This window comes from Hippoglossus stenolepis, chromosome 14 (genome assembly GCF_022539355.2).
Source record: "Hippoglossus stenolepis isolate QCI-W04-F060 chromosome 14, HSTE1.2, whole genome shotgun sequence".
Lineage (NCBI taxonomy): Eukaryota > Metazoa > Chordata > Actinopteri > Pleuronectiformes > Pleuronectidae > Hippoglossus > Hippoglossus stenolepis.
The window spans coordinates 17,414,593-17,434,281 of NC_061496.1; the positions used below are offsets into that span (position 1 = coordinate 17,414,593).

Sequence of the window (19,689 nt, forward strand, 5' to 3'; positions counted from 1 at the left end):
GTTTTACGATCTCACAATACGGCACAAAGATAGGCCTGACAGATGGATAAATATATTACCATTCTATTAATATGAAGATGCAACCCACACCCTGGATTGCTTGCAAAACTAGATTTAATATAAAAATAACCAAACTTCACAAGCATCACAATGTAGAAACAAATATGTTCTGTTTATTGCCCAACTTTGTTTTTAAGGCGAGAGAAATTCATTCTAGGTCCTCAGGTTTTTTTTTGCAATAATATTGTTTTATTTGAGTAAATATGAGCATATGCTAAAGCACAGTATCAACTGACTTAAGGTCTTTTGAGTTGATCCTATTCTTCCACGGTGCATATCCCTGAACTAATCTATATTTAATGTAATTGCCACACTCACAGCAGATCTGTCGCTATTGTAATGTTGCGGCAGAGATAACTGAACACGTCACAGAGAGAAGGACCCATCGGGCTGATTTGACCAAGGTTTGACCATAGACTCCTTTTACACTGTAGTGACAAGCCTCTCTGTGGAGGCCTCTCCCTGCAGGAGCCTGACGGGAGGCGTTTGGTCAACGGGTAGATTCACCTCACCTGGTCCGGCTGCACTATATAAGCTCAATTAAATTTGATTTATTTTGTGCCAAATCATAACCAAACGTGACAACATTATAGACAAACAGTTCCCACAACGAGCAAGCACCTTCAGATTACATTGAACTGGAAGAGACCTCTGGCAGAACCAGACTCAATGTGGGGTTTTCTTTAACTAGTACAAGACTCAAGCTATTTCGTGTTATTGGGCAAAATTGTATCAGTCCAATTCAGCATCATCGTCACCAAATCCTTGAAACATAATGCATTAGTTCTACTGTTATTTCGTGACAAACCTTTATTTTGAAGTCCACTCCTGTGCGCTGAGCTCTTTCGTCACTTCCGGGGTAGGCGGGGCCTCAGGCTGCTGATTCACAGAGTGGAAGCATCGATTAGTTGATGAAAACCCAGATCATGTCTCTGTTATAGACTCTGAAACATCCTCGGCGCTTCCCCCCCACAGCTCGTCATGGTAAGAGTTTGACTTTGTATTCAGCAGGAAACTTACCGAGGCTGAGGACTGACACATGTGCTGAAGTAGACAGGAAGCTAAGCTAATGCTAACCAGGCTGCTCTTCAGAGTCAGAGGTATAGTTTCCTTTTTACTGTTAAGCTCGAACTTTAACGTGATTCTAAAATAATAGAGACAAACACAAGTAAAGTTCCAGATTACTTATAGTTGTTCAAGGCTTATCATAGCCTGTTATATTAGGTTTAAAGTAAAAGTCGTTTTTAGATCAGTTAAGTCTCATAAAGGTCAATAACAAATCATAAAAGCTCAAAGAGATAGCTTAAAAATAAAAGCACAAAAAATTAACATTTAGAATTAAAATACAGATATTTGTGTTGAGCTGTAACATAACCTGTTTTTACATGTCCACCTGAATAGATGTGAGATTCCTCTGAGCTCTGTAAATGATCCCTCTCCACGTGTTTAATGTTCTTCAATGTGATTTCCTCTCTGCAGATCCCTACAGACTTTAAAACCCTAATCCAGAGGTTTTATCATCTTCAGTCCGAGCGAGTGGAGACATATCGGCTCTTTGATGAGTAAGTACAGATCCAGTAATGAGGCGGTTGTTGTTACTGTGAAAAGGATGTATGGGATCCACTTCCTCTGCACATTAACAGAGAAATGTGAATTATATGCCTCATGTACATGTGCCTCACATATTCCTTCTCTTGTTGTTGTTTTGGCTGATGCTTGACCACCTGCCAGAGGACACGAGGCCTACTTGAGGACTGGGCCTCATTACGACTTCGACCACTACAGGCAGCTGGTCCACGAGATAACGCAGGCCTTCTGTGGCATCTCCACGGAAGTGCTGGAGATCAAGGGCAGGCTGCACCATGACTTTGACAGGGCAGACCTCTCTGAGCACATGGACAAGCTGCAGAGCAAAGAGAAGCAGAAACTGGAACTGGTAGGAAATGCTCTTTATATCAGGTTGAGAAACAGACAGAGACCAGAGAACAATAGACACCAAGAAAATGTGTACTATGCACAGTGTTGCTTCATTGCATGCAGTGTTGCATGGTGCATTGATAAAATGTTACCTGGTGGTACACCTGCTTTTGGCACTGGACGTAATAAACCCAGCAGAACTGTGATATTCAACAAACAAACATAATTAACAATAAGCAACTCTGCACTGAAGCATTCATTAATTGAAAAAAAAAATGTTTACTGTATTATTAACTGATGATATTGCTTTATAACAATCTTTACAATCATCTGTAATAATCAATATATAAACGTGTCTCAAACATTCTCTTTACCTACCATGACTAATGTTTCAGGTTTCTTTAAAAAAAACAGTCATGTTACATTGTGTAAAAGTTCACAGCATTTTATCAATGTTTGATAGAGTTACTCTGTTTATACACAAGGGGGCAGAGTTCTTCTGCAAAACAATTCATCAATCTTCAAGGCCCCTGCTGCCATTAAAATACTATTTCCTGCAGAAAATAAACAAATGTGTTAATAAATCATGAACAAGGTTCTAAATGGCAAACCAAGATTCAAACAATAGCCAGACGTCAAAATACAGGAAACAATACAGATCCAATAAAAGACCCTTATAAATGATCCAGCCCCCATCCATCAGGATTAACTGCTGTATCTGCTATGAGGGCCTCTGAACCTCCTGCCTGAGGGCGTCATAGCTGGTACTCGGCATGTAGAACGTGGGATGGGTCAGTTATTATCCTGTTGGCTTGTCTTAGGGCAGCCTGTTCGTAAATAGACTTTTGGAATGTGTGCTGTTTAATGTTTTAGCCCTACAATCTTCCACACTGTCTGCATCACTCTGACCCATTTGGACTTAAATATACTGAGCGAAGCTGCAGTGCCATATCTGATAAGGCTCTATAAAAGATCCTGATAAAAGACTTACATAAAAGTGGGGAAGAGCAGTCAATGTTGTATTCTGTAACAACTGTGCACAGGGGTGTTCCAGGTCAATGAGATGAAAACACCAGGTTATTTGTATGAGGCCGAGCTGTGAGATGGTGACGTTGATGCCCAACGGCCTGTGGTCACTGACTGGCTGCCCAGGGGTCACACACCATCTCCTCTGTCTTTTTTAAACATATTTTATTGGCATTTTAGGAATCATTACAAAGTATTCCATCAACATGAATTATTCCAACAGCCCCTAACCCTCCCTCTACTCTAGGACATTAATGAGGAAATTAAAATGTGTTGTGCAGTCTGACCCAGACAATCATTCTGGTTAACGGAGCTCAGATTCTTAAAGTCAGTGATAAGAGGCTCACAGAACCCTGTATTTAAAACTTGATTTTTTTCCCAACTTTAAAACATTGGATCATGTAGCCACAAAGTAGGCGATGGGGGTTCGTCCATAATAGACATATTCTACAAGGGCTATTAATGAGGTAAATTAAATTAGGTTTCCATGCTTTCTATTACTGGTTCCACTATCACTGAAATCAGACTTCCGGGGCTCCCCTGGTCTCAGACATGATCAAAGTGAAATTAAATGGAGCCTGGGAACATCTGTGACAAGTGTCGGCCATGTCCGGGTAAATCTTAGCAGGTCTAGATTTACTGAAGTGTACAGTGTGAACTATTTTGAGTTGGAGGAGTTGAAATCTAGTACCTCCTCTGTCTTTTTAACAGTCAAGATGAGGGGGTTGTCCTCTCACCGTGTCACAAACCTTTGTATCTGAAAACATAGTCAGTTAGATCACTGTCCTTTGTCAATAAAGCTAAGATGGCAGTCTCCTCTGGGAATGTGAGGATGTGATTGTTTCTGTTGTAACTTCACTCATTAGTATATAAAGTGGAAAGGACAGTTGAAGTGACAGAGTATAACAGTGCATGATTGTTCTGATTGGAAATATTAGTCTTTTGTGCCGACTGCCCAGTAAACACTGTTTCTGTTTAGTTCGAATCAGACAGTTTGAAGTCGTTGACATTAAACCTGTGTGTGTGTGTGTGTGTGTGTGTGTGTGTGTGTGTGTGTGTGTGTGTGTGTGTGTGTGTGTGTGTGTGTGTGTGTGTGTGTGTGTGTGTGTGTGTGACGCTCATCATGGCTGCGGAGACAGTTTTACTGGGACTGGTGTTAAAAGGTTAACAGCTCCGGTGATTCCCCACATTCTTGAACAGTTAGCGTCTCATACATCTGGTGTTGATGTGTAGCACTTTTGTATAAAGTTTTACACTCCTTTATAGTATTAAATCAACTTCCTTTCCGCAAGTAACGTCATAAAGCTTCTATTATCCCAGAGTCCATCCTCTGTCTCCGCTCCGTCCTCCGCTGATGAATGGTTTGCATAAATCTTTTTCTGATGTGCCTCCTCAACAGACGGCCAAGCTGCAGCTGGCCAGGCAGCGGGCCCAGGATCACCCGGAGGACGAGGGCTGTCAAGAAAAGATTCAAGAGATCAAGCACGAGTAAGAGCAGCCCCTGCGTTTACTGTGTTGGGCTCCCCGCTGAACGTTTCCTCGCTCACTTACAACCTGCTGTCGGCGGTAGAGCTGCTCAGGAGCTCATGAGCTTCCCGCGTGTCTGTAATTTAACAACCTGTCCTCAATCACCTATGTCGTTTGATTTCATTGGAAAATAAACTGTCACAGAAGCAAGTAATTAAACAACGCTTTGTGTTCTTCTCTCATCCAGAATCATCAAGAACAAAGAGGCTCTGAGTGAGATCATGCAGGACTTGAAGTATGACTCAGAGTGTGATTGACAGGTGACCCCGGGGCCTGCTGCCGCCCTCTCACATCACCACACAGCGAGGCTGGCGGGTCAACGCGGCCCTGCTGCAATTTCCATCTTGTTCTCCTCAGCTGCAATTATCGCCCCCCCTGGCTCCACCCTGCTCTCTGCTGCAGTCTTATTCCACCCAGAGGGCTTTTCAGTGCGAGTGTGTGTGTGTGTGTGTGTGTGTGTTAATGCATGCCTCAGCAAAAAAGATAAAAAGGCTTACGTTTCAGTGAAATTGATGAAATGTGTAAATAGTTCAAAGTAAGTAAAGCTAAAAAGCTCATCCATCTTTGTTTACTTGATACATTCTATTTTTTAAATAATAAATTCTTGACAAGACATTTTCCATTCTCTGCTGTTCATTTAAAAACATTTCATACACAGTATATAACTTAAAAAATCCATTGTTTAAATATACATTTATAAAATATATTTAGTATCAAAATGTTTGTTCAGATACAGTATGTACAGTTTACAGGAACCAGGGCCGTCATTTAGAAATGTCAAAATTGAATTACACTGATAGTAAAAGTAAAATGTTTGATGTTTGATTACTCACTTTATGGCTTTTGTTTTAGTTCTCATTGAGCTGTTTGCTAACAGAAGATTAATACATGAAGAGATACTGATACACTATCCTAACAGCCAAATGATGCCATGATGGAAATTTTGCAAATTCAGATTTGTTTGATTTGATTTTGAAAAGAGTTTGTGTTTCTTAGCCTTTATAAAAAATACTGAACATTTCTTGACCTGGAAACTCATCTGACGTAGTTATTCCACATTTTCTCATGTTACTGTCACTGAAATACATTTTTCACATGCTGGAGTAATGCTTCGTTACCATTTGACTTCAAAGTATCATCTAACTCTTGCTTATCTAACATTAAGCCCTTATTTTTACATACATAGAACAAAAGTGCAGTTACTGGGGGCCTACATATTGGTGTTTGATGTGCAAAGACAGATTTGTCTGGCGGAAATGGTCCAAAAAGGCTGCATTGTCTCGCTTCATTTATCTTCCACCCGGGCCCTTTAAACTCAAAAGTTGATGACCAAACACTGCAGCCTCCCTGAGCCGGGGGGGTGGACCTCTCCCACAGCCGGGACGCCAGAGGCCAGTTATCTGTCAGTGTTCCTTCAGGCGGTTATTGAATCAAACACCGGTCGTGCTGAGCAGCGCTGCTATGAATTATCGTCGTGTAGAACCTGAAAAGACAAAAGCAGATAAGTTCATGTTGAGATGATTCAATGGGAAAAGCGTATAATTTATAATCATCAGGATAATTGCTCTGTCTGGCTTCTACTTTTTCCTCGCTCGCCTCTGTTTGCATCATCTCTTTTCTTATTCTCTGTGCATCATTCCCAGTCCCCTGCTACCTTTCTCTCAAGGTAATCAATGGGAACCTGTCACACTTTGAGAACAGAGACATTATTCAGGCGACGGCACAAAAAAAAAAAACCCACAGAGACTGCTGAGCTAATTGAGTCAGGTAGAGTGAAGGTTTCTGGGAGTTCAAGGACTGAGCAGCAGAGGATGTGGCTGAGGGCTCTGAACTCTCCACAAAGTCTCAGACGCGCACACGGAGATGCCGCGGCTCTGCGTGCCATTGGGTTGTGAAAGGGGGTCCTTCGTGCCAAGAGAGAACAAAACACAAACGGAACACATCACAGTGGGCCGTTAATTACATTTGCATGCTCGTGGGTCTTTGTTGTGGGCATCAGCTGGAGATCAGAGGTCTACGTCGTTAGAATATGTAGTAAAATCAGAGAACATGACTGAGAGCAAATCCACTTTTATGCTCCCACTTCAGGGCCAGTAAAGTTAAAACCGCACATTTTACCTGATCATAAAGCGCAGAATGAAACTCCACAGAGCCCGTTACAGAGAAACCAGTTCTGCTTTGTTAACCATGTGGACCACACGGCATGACAAAGGGCCGGGTCAGAAATTCAGTGGAGGACATCAGGGCAGCCGTGTGTGTGTGTGTGTGTTTGTGTGTGTGTGAGATGAAATAACGAAAAGACAGATTCTTCTTACCTACCTGGTTGCGCGTTTTGTGGGATTTCTGCAGCCACACCCTCCACTGATCGTACAGTTTGATTGACATGCCACTGCAGCCGTATGCGTGCTTGCGGACCCAGCCGAAGAACTGCTTGAGTTCCCTCCGCAGGGTGGAGTTCTGCTCACTGGGCTTGGATTCACAAGAGCCGCTCTGCAGGCGCTCTGGGAGCAGTAAGGAAGGAGGGAGGACGGGAGGATGGAGAGGAGGGGGAGAGACAAAGGAAAGAGGGTGAGGGAAGAGGTGAAGGAGAGGTGGGATGAGAGAGAGAACAGCGTCAAGGTTAAAGTCAGGACAAGTGTTAGCAGAAGGTGGCGTATGGATTATGTTCGGCCTGTGAAGCATCACGATGGATGTGACTGACGTGTTTTATCTTTTTATGCATTATTTCAATTACTATGAATTCAATAAAAAAAAATCTAATGAAAACCCATTCATGTTTGTACTTAACTGTCAATGAAGATAATTTGAATTGTAAGGAAATATATTTTGTCTATCTTTAAATTGTCATATTGTTATATTGTTTTTGTCTTCTCTGGGAGGCCGTCCTGAGTGAATTAGCTTGGTTACATTTTGTAATTGAATTGTTTGGTAGCTATGCTAACAGCGTGGCTACAGGGATATTAATATTGGTTCACTTTGGCCCAAACTTAATATCTTCATTACATTTTGTTCACATATTCATGTTCCCCAGAGGATAGATTCTAATCTCCTGTCTTCTCATCCAGTGCCACATTTACAGAATTCCACACTTTGATTATAATGACCAGGTAACTGACACCTATCAGCCTAATTTGTGTTTAGTGCTAATTTGCAAATGTTAGCATGTTAACACGTGGCGCTAAGATGGCAACCATAATGTTTTTGGGTTGTCGGTTCGTCCATCATGAGATGACGAACACCTTGAAAGAATTTCTTAAAAGTTGGTAAAAACATTTAATTGGACTCAAGGATGAGCTGATTCGATTTTGGTAGCCAAAGGTCAAAGGTCAAGGTCATGGCGGCCTCACAATGGATGTTTATGTTTTTCTTGAATGTGATATCCTAAGATCAGCTTCAGGGAATGTCTTCAAATTTGGTACAAATATTCACTTGGACTCGAGGATGAACTGATTGAGTTCAGTGGTCAAAGGAATACAATCGCACAATAACCCGGGATTTCTATTTTTTTTTTTTGTGCAATAACTCGACTACAAAATGTAAAAAATAATGATAAATGTCATAATTTAGTAAAGAAATATTTATTTTCTAACATCAGACATAAAATTTGTTTTCATCAACAAAATATTAATAACTTACTAAAGAACCAGTCTTTGACTACCAAAGCTTTGAGAGAACAGAGTTCTCAAGAGAACATTTATGAGGATTCATGTTGTTTAAATTCCCAGAACAATATGAAACAAGGAGAACAGTTTTTTTGATATGGCGGACATGTTTCTCAGTTTAGAATCCTAACGTGCGGAGGTGATGTACCATACCAGGGTTTCTGTGGAGGCCGGCTACTGAAAGTCTGCCACAATCACTTCTTTATGGCAAACAACAGAGCCCGATAACAACTTCCTCCCTCTGGAGAGTAAATACCACATAACCTATGTAACTCATTATGTGCTCCGCCTGCTCACAAACCTGCTTCCACTCAAGCTTTATAGGCACTGTGTGTGCCTCCAACAGACAACCAGCTTTTTAACTTGATCAATCTTTGAAGCCAACAACAAAAATCTATCAAATGTCCCCCTGGCTCTTTGCAGTTCTCTCTCATCCTCTGCTGGGAGATCTCTATCAAGGTACCAAGCCCGTTGATGTTTGGTTTGTCTTGGGTCACATGCGGTTTAGATCTGCTTGTTCAGGATGTTGGATCGGGGATAAGAACTTTGTTTGTCTGAGTTAAATTGGCAATGAAAGGTTGATTATTAGGATGGAGAGAATGGTCAAGATTTGTGAGCATCGCGGACATTTGGGAAACATTTAAAAGCCACTTAAGCCGTGAGGCAGCCGAGGAAAGGGAAGACTGTGACTCTACTGAAGGTAAATTGTGTCTGGGCTCCCCGAAGTAAAAACACTGTTTTGTTCACACAGTTTTATATTGCAATTTCTGATTTAGTTCACATTTTCCTTTCAATCAAAAAGCCAAATCCTGAACGTGGGATTTTACTTGGAAAGGTTGAATGTGATCTAGATATATTTTTTTTAATCTGTAAAGGACTTACCACTGGGAGAGGGAGTGGAGGCAGCAGTCGGGTGACTCCAGTCGCTCCAGATGCCAGCTTTCTTGGAGCCATAGATGCCCACTGGGTTGCACCTCACCTGGACAAAATAGACGGTTCCAGGCTGGAGGCCTGCCAGCCGACATGATGTCTGGTTACCAACATCATCCACCAACTGAGAGAGGGCACAACACGACAAAGAGGATGAAAGAGATAATAATACTGAATCTTTTCTGCATCTTTTCTTTAGTTTGTTTTTATAGTTTCTATTCCTTATAATCGCTTTTTAAATATCAAATTACCAAATGTAGTCTGGATGAAAGTGGTTTTACCTGCGGCAGTCAGGGTTTTTATACAAGAGGGAGATTTGTCTTATGATGAAAGCACAAACAAGAAGCTGAAGATGCAGCAGGAGCAACTTATATGTTCAAAGTTTAATGTATCAGGTGTCATAGCAGTAGTACAGTGCGTGTGTGTGTGTGTGTGTGTTTTTTTCAGTGTCTCAGAGTTTAGACCACCTTCCAGTCAGTGCTGTCCTCCAGTCTGTAGCGGATCTGATACTTGGCCTGAAACAGGATGTCCCTGAGATCGGGGGGGCTGGACCAGCGGACTGTCAGCTGATCTTCGAGGTCGCCAACACGACTCACCTGCACGTTGGACGGAGGGTCTGTGGTCACTGGACAGACAAGGACAATTGAGACAGTGTGAGTGGGACGACAGCAGATGTACAGTATGTAGAGGGCAGGAAGTGACCTGCAGAGAAAGTCGTAGTGTAGACACGTATCATCTTAAATAAAACATAGAGAGGATAATCAGTGTTATCCAGACCATAATATCCTTACCACTGGTTCTTACATTTTGACCATTATAAAATACAGAAAGGATCATGAGGTGGGTTTTACTACACGATCAAACAAAGTAATGTGCATCCCTCAAGACACATGATTTCCCTGTTTAATATCTGTCTCAAACATTGTGCAGGGGAATAATCCATTCGGCTCCGTTTTTGAACTCATGACAAACATTTTGTGTTTGTTATAAACTGAGTTGTTGTCTGTGTGTATAGAGTCTCTGTGTGTCTCTTTGTCTTGGCCAGTTTGTCTGTTGTTCTTCATGTTTTGGTTCAGTTTTCATTTAGGAATTGACCTGATGTTTTTGCTGTGATTACCTTACCACCGGACGCTGTGAGCCTGTTTCTCGTTCGATTCCTCTCCCTGAGCTTCGGTGCCTGCATGTGGGTCCTCTCAGCTGAACATGACCATATTTAAAAACTTGACAGATACGTTTTGGTGGCTCCTCTTCTCTCCTTTGGTTCAGGTCACTCTGTCCTTCCTGTGCTCGGTATTATTAAACATTTGACCTACTACAAACATTAAGTGCTTTGAAGTTGGAACGTAGGTATAAAGATAAAATGAAGTAGACAAAGGAAGGAACTGATTATCTTGTAAAAGTGTTTCCTGTTCTAACCTTTGGCTCTAGACATCCTTCACTGCTGGCGTGTGATGCTAACAGCTTATTGTTTCTGTTGAGGCAGTGCAATGCATCATGCACATGGCATCGCTCCCCCGGGTTTAGCCCACTCTCAGTCTCCCAGTTATCTGTTCCACCGTGTGCAGGGACGATGAATAGTGGGGAGAGGATGCTCGGTCACAGACGATAAACACTGAGTTCAGAACGTGGCACTCGCTGGAGGCCTGTTTAGAGCCGCAGCATTGGTAAGGAATGGCTGCTACGACTCGTACATCACTAACTACATTTGCCACTGAGGAGCCTGTGAAGCCATTGGAGGCAACCGCCGTGTTTTTAACTTTTCAAAAACAAAACAGTTTATCTTAGAGGGCTGCAGCCTGAAACTCTAATGTTGTTACAGCATCGGGCCGAAGGGAGAGAACCATACAAATAAATCCTCTCCAGCTGAAGAAGTGTGTGAGCCATATGCAGGAGGAGAGGAGAGGAGATAAGGAGATGAGCGGAGGGGAGGGGAGAGGAGTGGACCAGGAAGAAAAAGAAAGGAGAGGAAATGAAAGGAAAGGAAGGAAAGGAATACACCTTTGGAAAATGGAAAAAGGAGAGGAGACGACAAGAGAGGTATGGGAAGAAAAGGAAAGGAGAAGAGAGGGTAGGAAAGGAAAGGAAGACGAGAGGAGACGAAAGGACGAAAAGGAAAGGAAATGGAAAAAGGAGAGGAGACGACAAGAGAGGAAAGGAAAAGGAAGGATAGGAAAAAAACAGTGTTGATTAACCTCCAGGAGTTGGAATGCACAGACGCAGTGTTCAGACTCACCTACATCCAGGATGTCCAGGGTGGTGACGTCAGAGGTGGAGGAGCCCAGCTGATTGGTCGCCTCCACCCAGATCTCGTAGGGGGTGAAGAGGGCGAGGTGGCGGGAGATGGAGCAGGAGTGACGCTGTTTACCTGAGCTGTAATTCTCACACTCCTTCTCTCTACTGTACCACCTGGACGGAGGCAGAGTTTATTTTAGTCATGGTGTTGGTGTCATTTGTCTCTGAAAGGGCAGCGTCTATTTTTAACACTTAGTACACAAGGAGAACAACACACCACAGCCTCCGAGTGGAGCATGTGATACAGATGACAAACTATGGGTCACGTCCATTTACTGCTCGTCTACCTGGGTGCTGTTGGACGAGACGGTCACAGGTCTGGGACGCTCACCTCAGTTTGTACTTGAGGGTGTATTTGGTTCGGATGTGGGACTCGCCCCGACCCCCCGGGCTCCACCTGCAGCTCAAGTCCTTTGCGTTGCGGGACCAGCACGTTAAATTGACCGGTTGCTCTGGAGACGCTGGAGGAAAGAAAAGAAGAGCAATGAAAAGCTTCATTTGTGGGGCAGAACACGACTTTTTAACAAACTACTGCCGACATATTGAAATCAAATAAAAAAGTCATATATGTGACTATTTCATTTTAACTATATGACCTTGTTTCTGAAATGTAAAGACAAATTGAGAGAAAAGAGCATTTGATTAATTTCTTAACCATTGAAGCATTCACTCCGTTTAGCCAATGCATTTCAAAAAGCAGATTAGTTATGCAACAGGTTTTTAAATTATTACAGACATATAAAATAAAAAAAATCCTTCATAAAGAACCAACTAGGGAGCACATACCTCCACCAGGGCTGATTGTATCTGTTCTCACCATATTGTATATATACATGAATTGAGATCAGATACATATACCATATCACCCCCCCCCCAACCTAAAAATACATATTTTGATTCACAAAATCCAGATCGTCAACCGAATCCACTCCAAACGTCACCTGTAGCCCTCTACATGTGCCTGTTGTGCCATGTTTTATTTTTTTTATCGAGGTCTCTGTATTATTTTTTGAGAAATTCACAAAAATGTTGAAAAATGCCATGTCCCTCAATGTTAAACAAACAGAGGTATTTTCCATGATCTGCCCTTTCATCTAATCCACTCTAAAGAGGTTTCCCTTGGCCCATATCCTACCCTTCCACCAGATTTCAAGAAAATAGGTTCTTTAGTTTTTGCTAATAATCTTCCTAACAGTCAGACAAAAAGAGAAACAAACAGCAATCAGAAAATAACCTTGGCGGAGGTAAGATGAAAAAATTGTTTGGAGCACTTGCCATTTGTGTGTTTTGGAAGATTTCATATGTTTCTCATAGATTTTTAAATAGATAAACAATAGAAATATAAATGTTATTAGTTATGATTCTGTGCCGAATTTTAAAACTCTAATTATTGTTGGATGGATAAAAAACATGTTTCTAATATTAATTTTTTTACATTTTCATAGTTGAATGTATTCGATTAATACACAAAGAATCCAAAGGGGAAACCTTTTTTTTTTATTCAACCTTTTAATTGAGAAATGTTCCCGTTAAGTTGGATTTTAAGGTTTTTGTCTTGAAAATTGGGAACAAGAAACTATTGAAGGGCTGAACACAGCTCAAGAAGAGTAACTCTGTCTGTGTTGTATTATTGTTCACAAATAAGAAGTGAAATGCAAACTTTTTGTTTTGTAAAATAAATCAACTGGTGGCTTTGTCCTTGTCAGACCTGTTGCAATTTAACTCATCTGTTTTTCAATGTCCCATCTTCTCTGTCTGCTCCGGCTCTAGTTTGATGATATAAGCTCAGTGTTGGTAGGAAAATGTACACATTAATTATGAGCATTATTTATGCTTGTGTGGAATTTAAAGTCCATTGTGGTTATGTTTTAATTAGATGTATAAATATAGTTTTCTAAAGCATAAAGTCCTTCACCTTTTAATCTTTTATTTCTATAACTTCCATATGTTAAAAGAATTTTTGATTTTTAGTTTTGAAGAAGTGATCAGCAAATCTGCACTGGTGGGATAATAATAAGTTGATACAACCCAAATTTACAAATAGTTTTTCCACTTAGTAGATTGATAGCACAGCAGTTTGTTTGATGCTCAGTGTTTATTACCCTTGGACTTCACGTTATTTCATTGAGTTTGATAAACATAGTTTTTAAAAACCCATTCAGTCTTTACCATGTGATGTAATCACACTAACACAGCCCCCTCATCACGATACAGCTCTGTGCTCCACTTACTGCCCACATAGAGACAAGAGCCGCTCAGGACATGGCCATCTGCTCCATGACACACCAGGTTGTCTCCAGACTTCTGCTGGGAGCCATTCAGGTTGTGGAGGGTGACACTCAGTGTGTCTGAGGACACCACGCTGTAGGAGCTGATGGGCAGACGCTTCCCATTAAGTGTCCAGTACAAAGTGCTCGAGTGGAGGCCGAGCTCAGGGCTCAGCGTGCACACGGCTGTCAGGTTAGAGCCAATACGCAGGACTGGATCCTGAGGGGAGATCACTGCTATATCTGGGAGATGGACACACACACACACACACACACACACACACACACACACACACACACACACACACACACACACACACACACACACACACACACACACACAAAACACACGTTTATTGTCGATCATCAAGTGCAGGTCTTAAAATGATGCCTTGAATTTGCTGGTTTTACAGTTAAAGATATTCGATTTAAAATTACATACAGCAAAGAATACATTTCTAAAATTGTATTTATAACAATTGTTTTGATAGTATTGTCTCTGAGTAATTTGCTGTAACCGCCTGACCGGATCTATCAGCTGTTTATTTTGGAACAAATCGGATTAATTATTGAGTGTGCATTTGTTTTTGTTCTTGTAAATTGTTTTAATCTTTTTGCATCCTGTGGTTACCATTGCATCGTGTGTGTGACCAAAATGTAATAGATATAAATTCACACACATTTGAGTGAGTTAAATTTGGGCTACAACAAATTTTAGAAATATACAATTGAATTTAATAAAGTGCTGACAGTGTGCAGAAGTCATCTGCTTTTTATATTACGCTATGAATCATTTTGAATATACATAATTTCTGTTCTTCTATTAACAAAAATGTTCGATCCATTTCTATTTTCTTCCAGACATTCAATCAAATTTACATCTTAGCTCCTCTTCATCCTTTAACTTCCATTTATTAGTCTCCTGAATAACATCATGTTTGTACAGTTTCATTTAAGAGCTGGACACATTTCCAGTGAAGCTTGAGGTTCAATTATAAATTTCTCTCCTTCCACAAGTAAACGCTGTGAGTGCAGCAGCAGCAGCAGCAGCAGCAGCAGCAGCAGCAGCAGCAGACAGCAGCAGCCGCTCAGTACATGTTTACGATCCTCTGATGAAGTGGATTTATGGAGCCTCAGAAAGGTCACCCTGGTTTGTCAGTAAAAACCTTGAATGCTTTTCCATACCGCGACCCCTCTTAGACTCAGAGTTTACCTTTATGATTGATGTCCATGAGAAACCGTCAGTGTGTGTGTGTATTGAATGTTACTAAGGCTCCTTCTACACAGAGATATGAGGCTTAGTGTGTAGAGTGTTATTAACCGCGCTGCTGGTGGGCAGCGGACAAGTTTTCTAACACATGTGCCACTACGCTGTAGCAGTGAATGTGAAGAAAAGTGATGAAAACTACAAGAGGAGCGAGGACTGACATAATCGCTTGTGTGAAATAAACTCAGGAATTCTAACCAGCATACATGTGTTTGACATGTTTTTTGAAGAAGTTGCGTGTGGTCGACTTGCTCGGCCTCACGATGGTGAACCTCTGCATGCTGATGTCTTGGTAGATTGATCTCCTTCATGCAACAGAGCTGATGAACACTGTTTATCTCAGTTAATTCCAACACTGTGTCTGATATCTGCTGCTCTCACTCTAATTCTCCATTAGACGCACGGTCACATCTAATGATTACTCTCATATTAAAGCGCTGCCGCTGCATCCACATTTATTTTAGTGGAAAATGCAACAATTAGTGGATGATTTCATGATTTTTCATCATTTTTGTTGACACTGAAGCATTAGTTGGTTACAGACTGTGCAATCAAATTAAAAGTTTACTATGACAACGAAGTTTTCCTCAAAAAAGAATGATGTAATATGATAAAAAATTGTCAACTGTCACTGAGTTTGCCAAACAGCTTTTAACCATTTTAAAACTTTGCTAGATGTATTCTTTTATTGTACAGGTATATTTATATTTATTTATATCTGGTGATTTTATCAGAGTGTTTCACAATGGATTGATGATACAAGATGTAACTCACTAGTGTTGCAACAGACAATTTTAAATACTGCAAAATAGGATTATCCATATAACCTACTTCTCATAAAGCAACGGACTGAACATTGACTAAATAAACAAGCAGATTGTTGTTATTTAAAATTCAGTGTACAGCTGATAGATATTATAGTTGTTATGGGTGGTGTGTGTCCACCTGGGGAGGAGGAAATGAATCATCATTTAAACAGATTTTAATGAAGCTAAATAACTGATTAAAAACATGAACTGGTTTGGAAGGTTCAGAGCCTCCAGAACACTGCTCACACTGGGAAACACAGATCTAATCTTTAGGCAGATTCCACCTCCTCCTCCATTCTCCTGCGGTCTGAGGAGACAGCAAAGTAACTTACCGTCTGTCTGTGAAAGTTTGCTACTTACGTGTCGAGGAGAACCACACATGTGGAACGAGGAGGAGCAGAAAGATGAAGGAGAGCATGTTTCTCTCTGCTGTTTTTCCTTCTCGACTTTCCACAGGAAGGAGACAGAGAGGTAGAGTTCAGGAGGAGGGTCTGTGCGGCGTCTCGCTCCTGCTGCTGTTCTCAGATCACATGTGACTCCTCAGTGAAACTCAGTCACAGACCAAAGTGACTGCACACACACACGCAGACAGACACACACAGACAGAGAGAGGGAAACACAAGGTTTTCTTCTTTTTAAACTCCAGAGCGGCTCCACTGCTGCTGTACCACCCCTCCCTTGTTTGTTAGTGCTCCTCAGTGTGTCCCCTCCCAAGCGCACACACACACACACACACACACACACACTGATTGACTTACTCTAACTTTAACCATATGTACCACTTGCCCAAACCTTACCCTAAACTTAACCCAAATTAAACCTTAACCTAACCTAAAACATGTCTTCACTTTAAAATGTAATGATCTATGTTATGTGGTCAACACAAAACAAAACACAACTTCACACACTCTTTGTTCTTTTACATTGTTCAGTCATTTAGGCTGTTTCAAGTGAGCTGGTGAATCCCCCTGTGGTGTCTCCAGACATGTTTAATAGGGTTGGCCAGATGAGGCCACTGAAGATGTTGGGGTGGCACATCAAAATGAAAAGCAATTACGGAATTTCATGTATAAATTCTATGCTACTGATATACTTTGGTTTGTTATTTTATGCTCAATGTTATTATCTGAAATTCATCGACAAGAGAGTCGCCCCTGCTGGCTGGTCACGGCCATAGACCACATAAAAAGTGTCATTGTCCTGTATTCTTTTATAAAGGGTTAGGGGTAAATAAAGCCTAACTTCACTTGAGAGATTATCCTAAGAAAAGAACTGGGGTGAACATACAGTCAACTAATAACATTCATAAAGGAAACGGATCAAATAAAGAGAATTGAAGTTTTTTTTCTTCTTTTGTTTGCCTGCCCTAACCCTAACCCTCCTCTGAGCCACACTCCAGTCCAATAGGTGGCAGTAATGCGCCTAAAGTTGTTTGGAAACTGCCTCAAAAAATCAGAACAAGAAGCACTTAATTCAGAACCATCTCACCTGGCAGGAGCACATCTGGCTTTAAAGTCAGCTGCACATCTGTCCACAGGAGGATCTCACTTGACTCTAACTTTGAGATTTCTGCTTCTCAGATCAGACCAGGTAGCATGTGAGGTTTTTGTTGAATTTATCTCGGCTCCTGTTGACATTGTGCAGCACTTACAACGAAAACTGGAGAGCACGTTGACAAACAATGCAGGTGGAGCTAATAACTACAAACTCAGATAGATCAAAACTCAGTAACTAGAATGACACAGCATTTAAATACATTTTAAATCTTCTTTTTCCCACAGTGGAGACGCCAACAAGATGGAGGCCCAGGCTCCGGTGAAGCAGCCTCCACCAAAGAATGGGCCCCAGCAGGCGAAGAGGAGAAAGGTAAGTTTCACAATAGATAATGTTAAGACTATTAGAGACATTACCATTAACTCAGATTCACGTTTACCACACATGACCACTCAAGAAGGAAACCTTTGATTTCCATGATATTTTCTCATTAATCACTTTATTGCAACGATTCCATTATCATCTTCTATACGTCTGGACACTTATTTACTTATTTACTTATTTACTCCAAAATTTGTTCTATTGTTGATTTACATGAAGAAAGTTTGGGTGTGTTTGGCTGTTTGTACTTATCACAGCAGCCTTGCTAATGCACTACTCACTTTCCTGGTATGTCTCACCTCTTACAGTGAGTTCCCCTCCAACTTAAAGTGTGAGTTTTTAAATTATTCTCTTGTGTAACTTCACAAATGTTATTATTCAGGATTCACTTTCCAAATAGAAACAGAGAGTGACGCACAGCTGATGCTGAAGGTGACGCAGAGACTAACAGATGTGCTGGTGGCGTACAGACTGAAGAGCTTATCTGCTGTACAGAGGAAAACTAACAGCAGTTCTCAATCGGGCTGTGAGTTTTTCAAAAAGTAAAGTTTAAAAGATTTAAACATGACGCACAATGGTTCAAATATATCCAAACAATCAGTGTCTGGTGTCATAACTGTCGGCTCAGAACGGCTTTACTTGCTAGCTTCCTCCATTTTCATAGCGAAACAAAGTCAAGTTACTGGCTCACTTTACTGATAGGTCAAGAGGGCATGCTTTAGGTCACGCTGACAGTGATCGCCCCCTGCTGGATCAGGAGACAAACAACTTCAGACTGATGGTCTGATGTGTATCTAAACTGTATATTTCGAATTCGAACTGGTCATTATAGGTCTAATACAAAACTCTCCCCACTTTCAAATGAATGTGCAAATTTCAAATAAAAAAATTGACAGCCCTAGTTTTAAATTTTGAAACATTATTTTAAATTTAAGATCCTTCCCTGCAATCTAGTGGATCTATCCCATAATTTAGTTTTACTGTATTTGGAATATTGGAACATTTTCTATAGTGTGTCCATCACTCTGAAGCTGACAACTGCAGTATCTGCTTTCGAATATCTGAAAGTTATATTTTCAAGTGTTCAGACTTTTCAGCTAATTCACTGTCAGTTGAAAGATGGTGTTCTTGGGAACATGTGTATTGTCTCGTCCCATGTTTCCTGTCTTCCTTTCATCCCCAGGGTTCTAGTCTTTACAGCTTGTCATTGAGCTCTTCAAGTTTCTCCTCTACGCCTTCCAGATTGTCAAGTAGTTGTCTCTTGGGTACGCAAGCACCAAAAGATCATGTCGCTGATTTTTAAAACGGCTTTGAAATCAAAATAGGAGTGAAGCTCATTTCTTCCCTTTGTCCTCGTAGTGTATTTCTATGTTGTCTTTCTACAGCTCCATCCAGTACCCAGCTATTATAAATGATAATCAGAAGATGATGTGACACCTCAATGTTCTCAGCTCACTGTTCTGTATGTGCAAAGTGGATCCTGTTCCAACACTGGATACAGATATAAACTGTCACCATAGCTCTTAGAAAAACGATTTGGCAAAAAGTTGTATTAAAATAGTAACATACTTTTATTTTGATTTTAAATTTGATGCAGGAGTTTTTTCCACTTCCTCTAACATTGCGAGATAGTAGCGTTTTTCAATGCTTTTGTTAATTTCTTATAGAATAATTCATGGATCTTGATTTTAAAAAAATCAGGCATATATCCAGGACTGATGTTTATAAGTATGTGCAATTTGGTGCACATACTTTGTTGGGCCTTGATGGAGGTAAACAGTCTACTGAGCGCCATTCTGTTTCCTATTGGTATATACAATATATAGATAATACACCTGTAATATTAACATTTATTTATTGTTTTGCACTTTTCTAAGTAGAGTTTGAACATTCACCACAAGACACTGACAATAGCTTTCTTTATTTCCCACTAAAGTAAAATATATTTTTTTTACAGTTGTTGGTTCTTTGTCCTCAGCTGATACACCCTGCTGGTGTTGTGGCCCCCTTGTGTTGCAGCAGGATCTTCATCACCTGATATCTGTCACATCGATTAT

The 19,689-nt window shown here is 40.9% G+C and overlaps 2 protein-coding genes across 2 annotated transcripts; one reads left to right on the top strand and one right to left on the bottom strand.

The window, feature by feature from the left end:
• The first annotated feature begins 882 nt into the window (after positions 1-882).
• rex1bd (required for excision 1-B domain containing) lies at positions 883-5,150 on the top strand. Its single transcript, XM_047343308.1, has 5 exons — positions 883-1,044; positions 1,540-1,622; positions 1,792-1,996; positions 4,403-4,491; positions 4,718-5,150. Exons 1-5 carry the CDS (start codon positions 1,042-1,044, stop codon positions 4,785-4,787), a joined length of 450 nt encoding a protein of 149 aa, XP_047199264.1. The 5' UTR covers positions 883-1,041; the 3' UTR covers positions 4,788-5,150.
• Positions 5,151-5,698: 548 nt separating this feature from the next.
• On the bottom strand, positions 5,699-15,228 carry crlf1b (cytokine receptor-like factor 1b). The gene is made up of 8 exons (XM_047342986.1): positions 15,147-15,228; positions 13,646-13,867; positions 11,746-11,875; positions 11,356-11,528; positions 9,590-9,747; positions 9,075-9,246; positions 6,850-7,031; positions 5,699-6,013 (listed from the first exon to the last, which is right to left on the bottom strand). The coding sequence occupies exons 1-8, from the start codon at positions 15,226-15,228 to the stop codon at positions 5,990-5,992; spliced, it is 1,143 nt and encodes a 380-aa protein (XP_047198942.1). The 3' UTR covers positions 5,699-5,989.
• Between the last annotated feature and the right edge of the window lie 4,461 nt (positions 15,229-19,689).

What these genes read in the sequence shown, in the direction of transcription:
- rex1bd (XM_047343308.1), top strand. An exon ending in AGAAGCAGAAACTGGAACTG is followed by an intron (nt 1,997 to 4,402) that starts GTAGGAAATGCT and finishes CCTCCTCAACAG; the next exon opens with ACGGCCAAGCTGCAGCTGGC. An exon ending in ATTCAAGAGATCAAGCACGA is followed by an intron (nt 4,492 to 4,717) that starts GTAAGAGCAGCC and finishes TCTCTCATCCAG; the next exon opens with AATCATCAAGAACAAAGAGG.
- crlf1b (XM_047342986.1), bottom strand. Translation starts at nt 15,228, where the DNA reads ATGCAGAGGTTCACCATCGTGAGGCCGAGCAAGTCGACCACACGCAAC. An exon ending in CTCTTGTCTCTATGTGGGCA is followed by an intron (nt 11,876 to 13,645) that starts GTAAGTGGAGCA and finishes TCTTTCCTCCAG; the next exon opens with CGTCTCCAGAGCAACCGGTC. An exon ending in CTCCACTCCCTCTCCCAGTG is followed by an intron (nt 7,032 to 9,074) that starts GTAAGTCCTTTA and finishes TACTGCTCCCAG; the next exon opens with AGCGCCTGCAGAGCGGCTCT.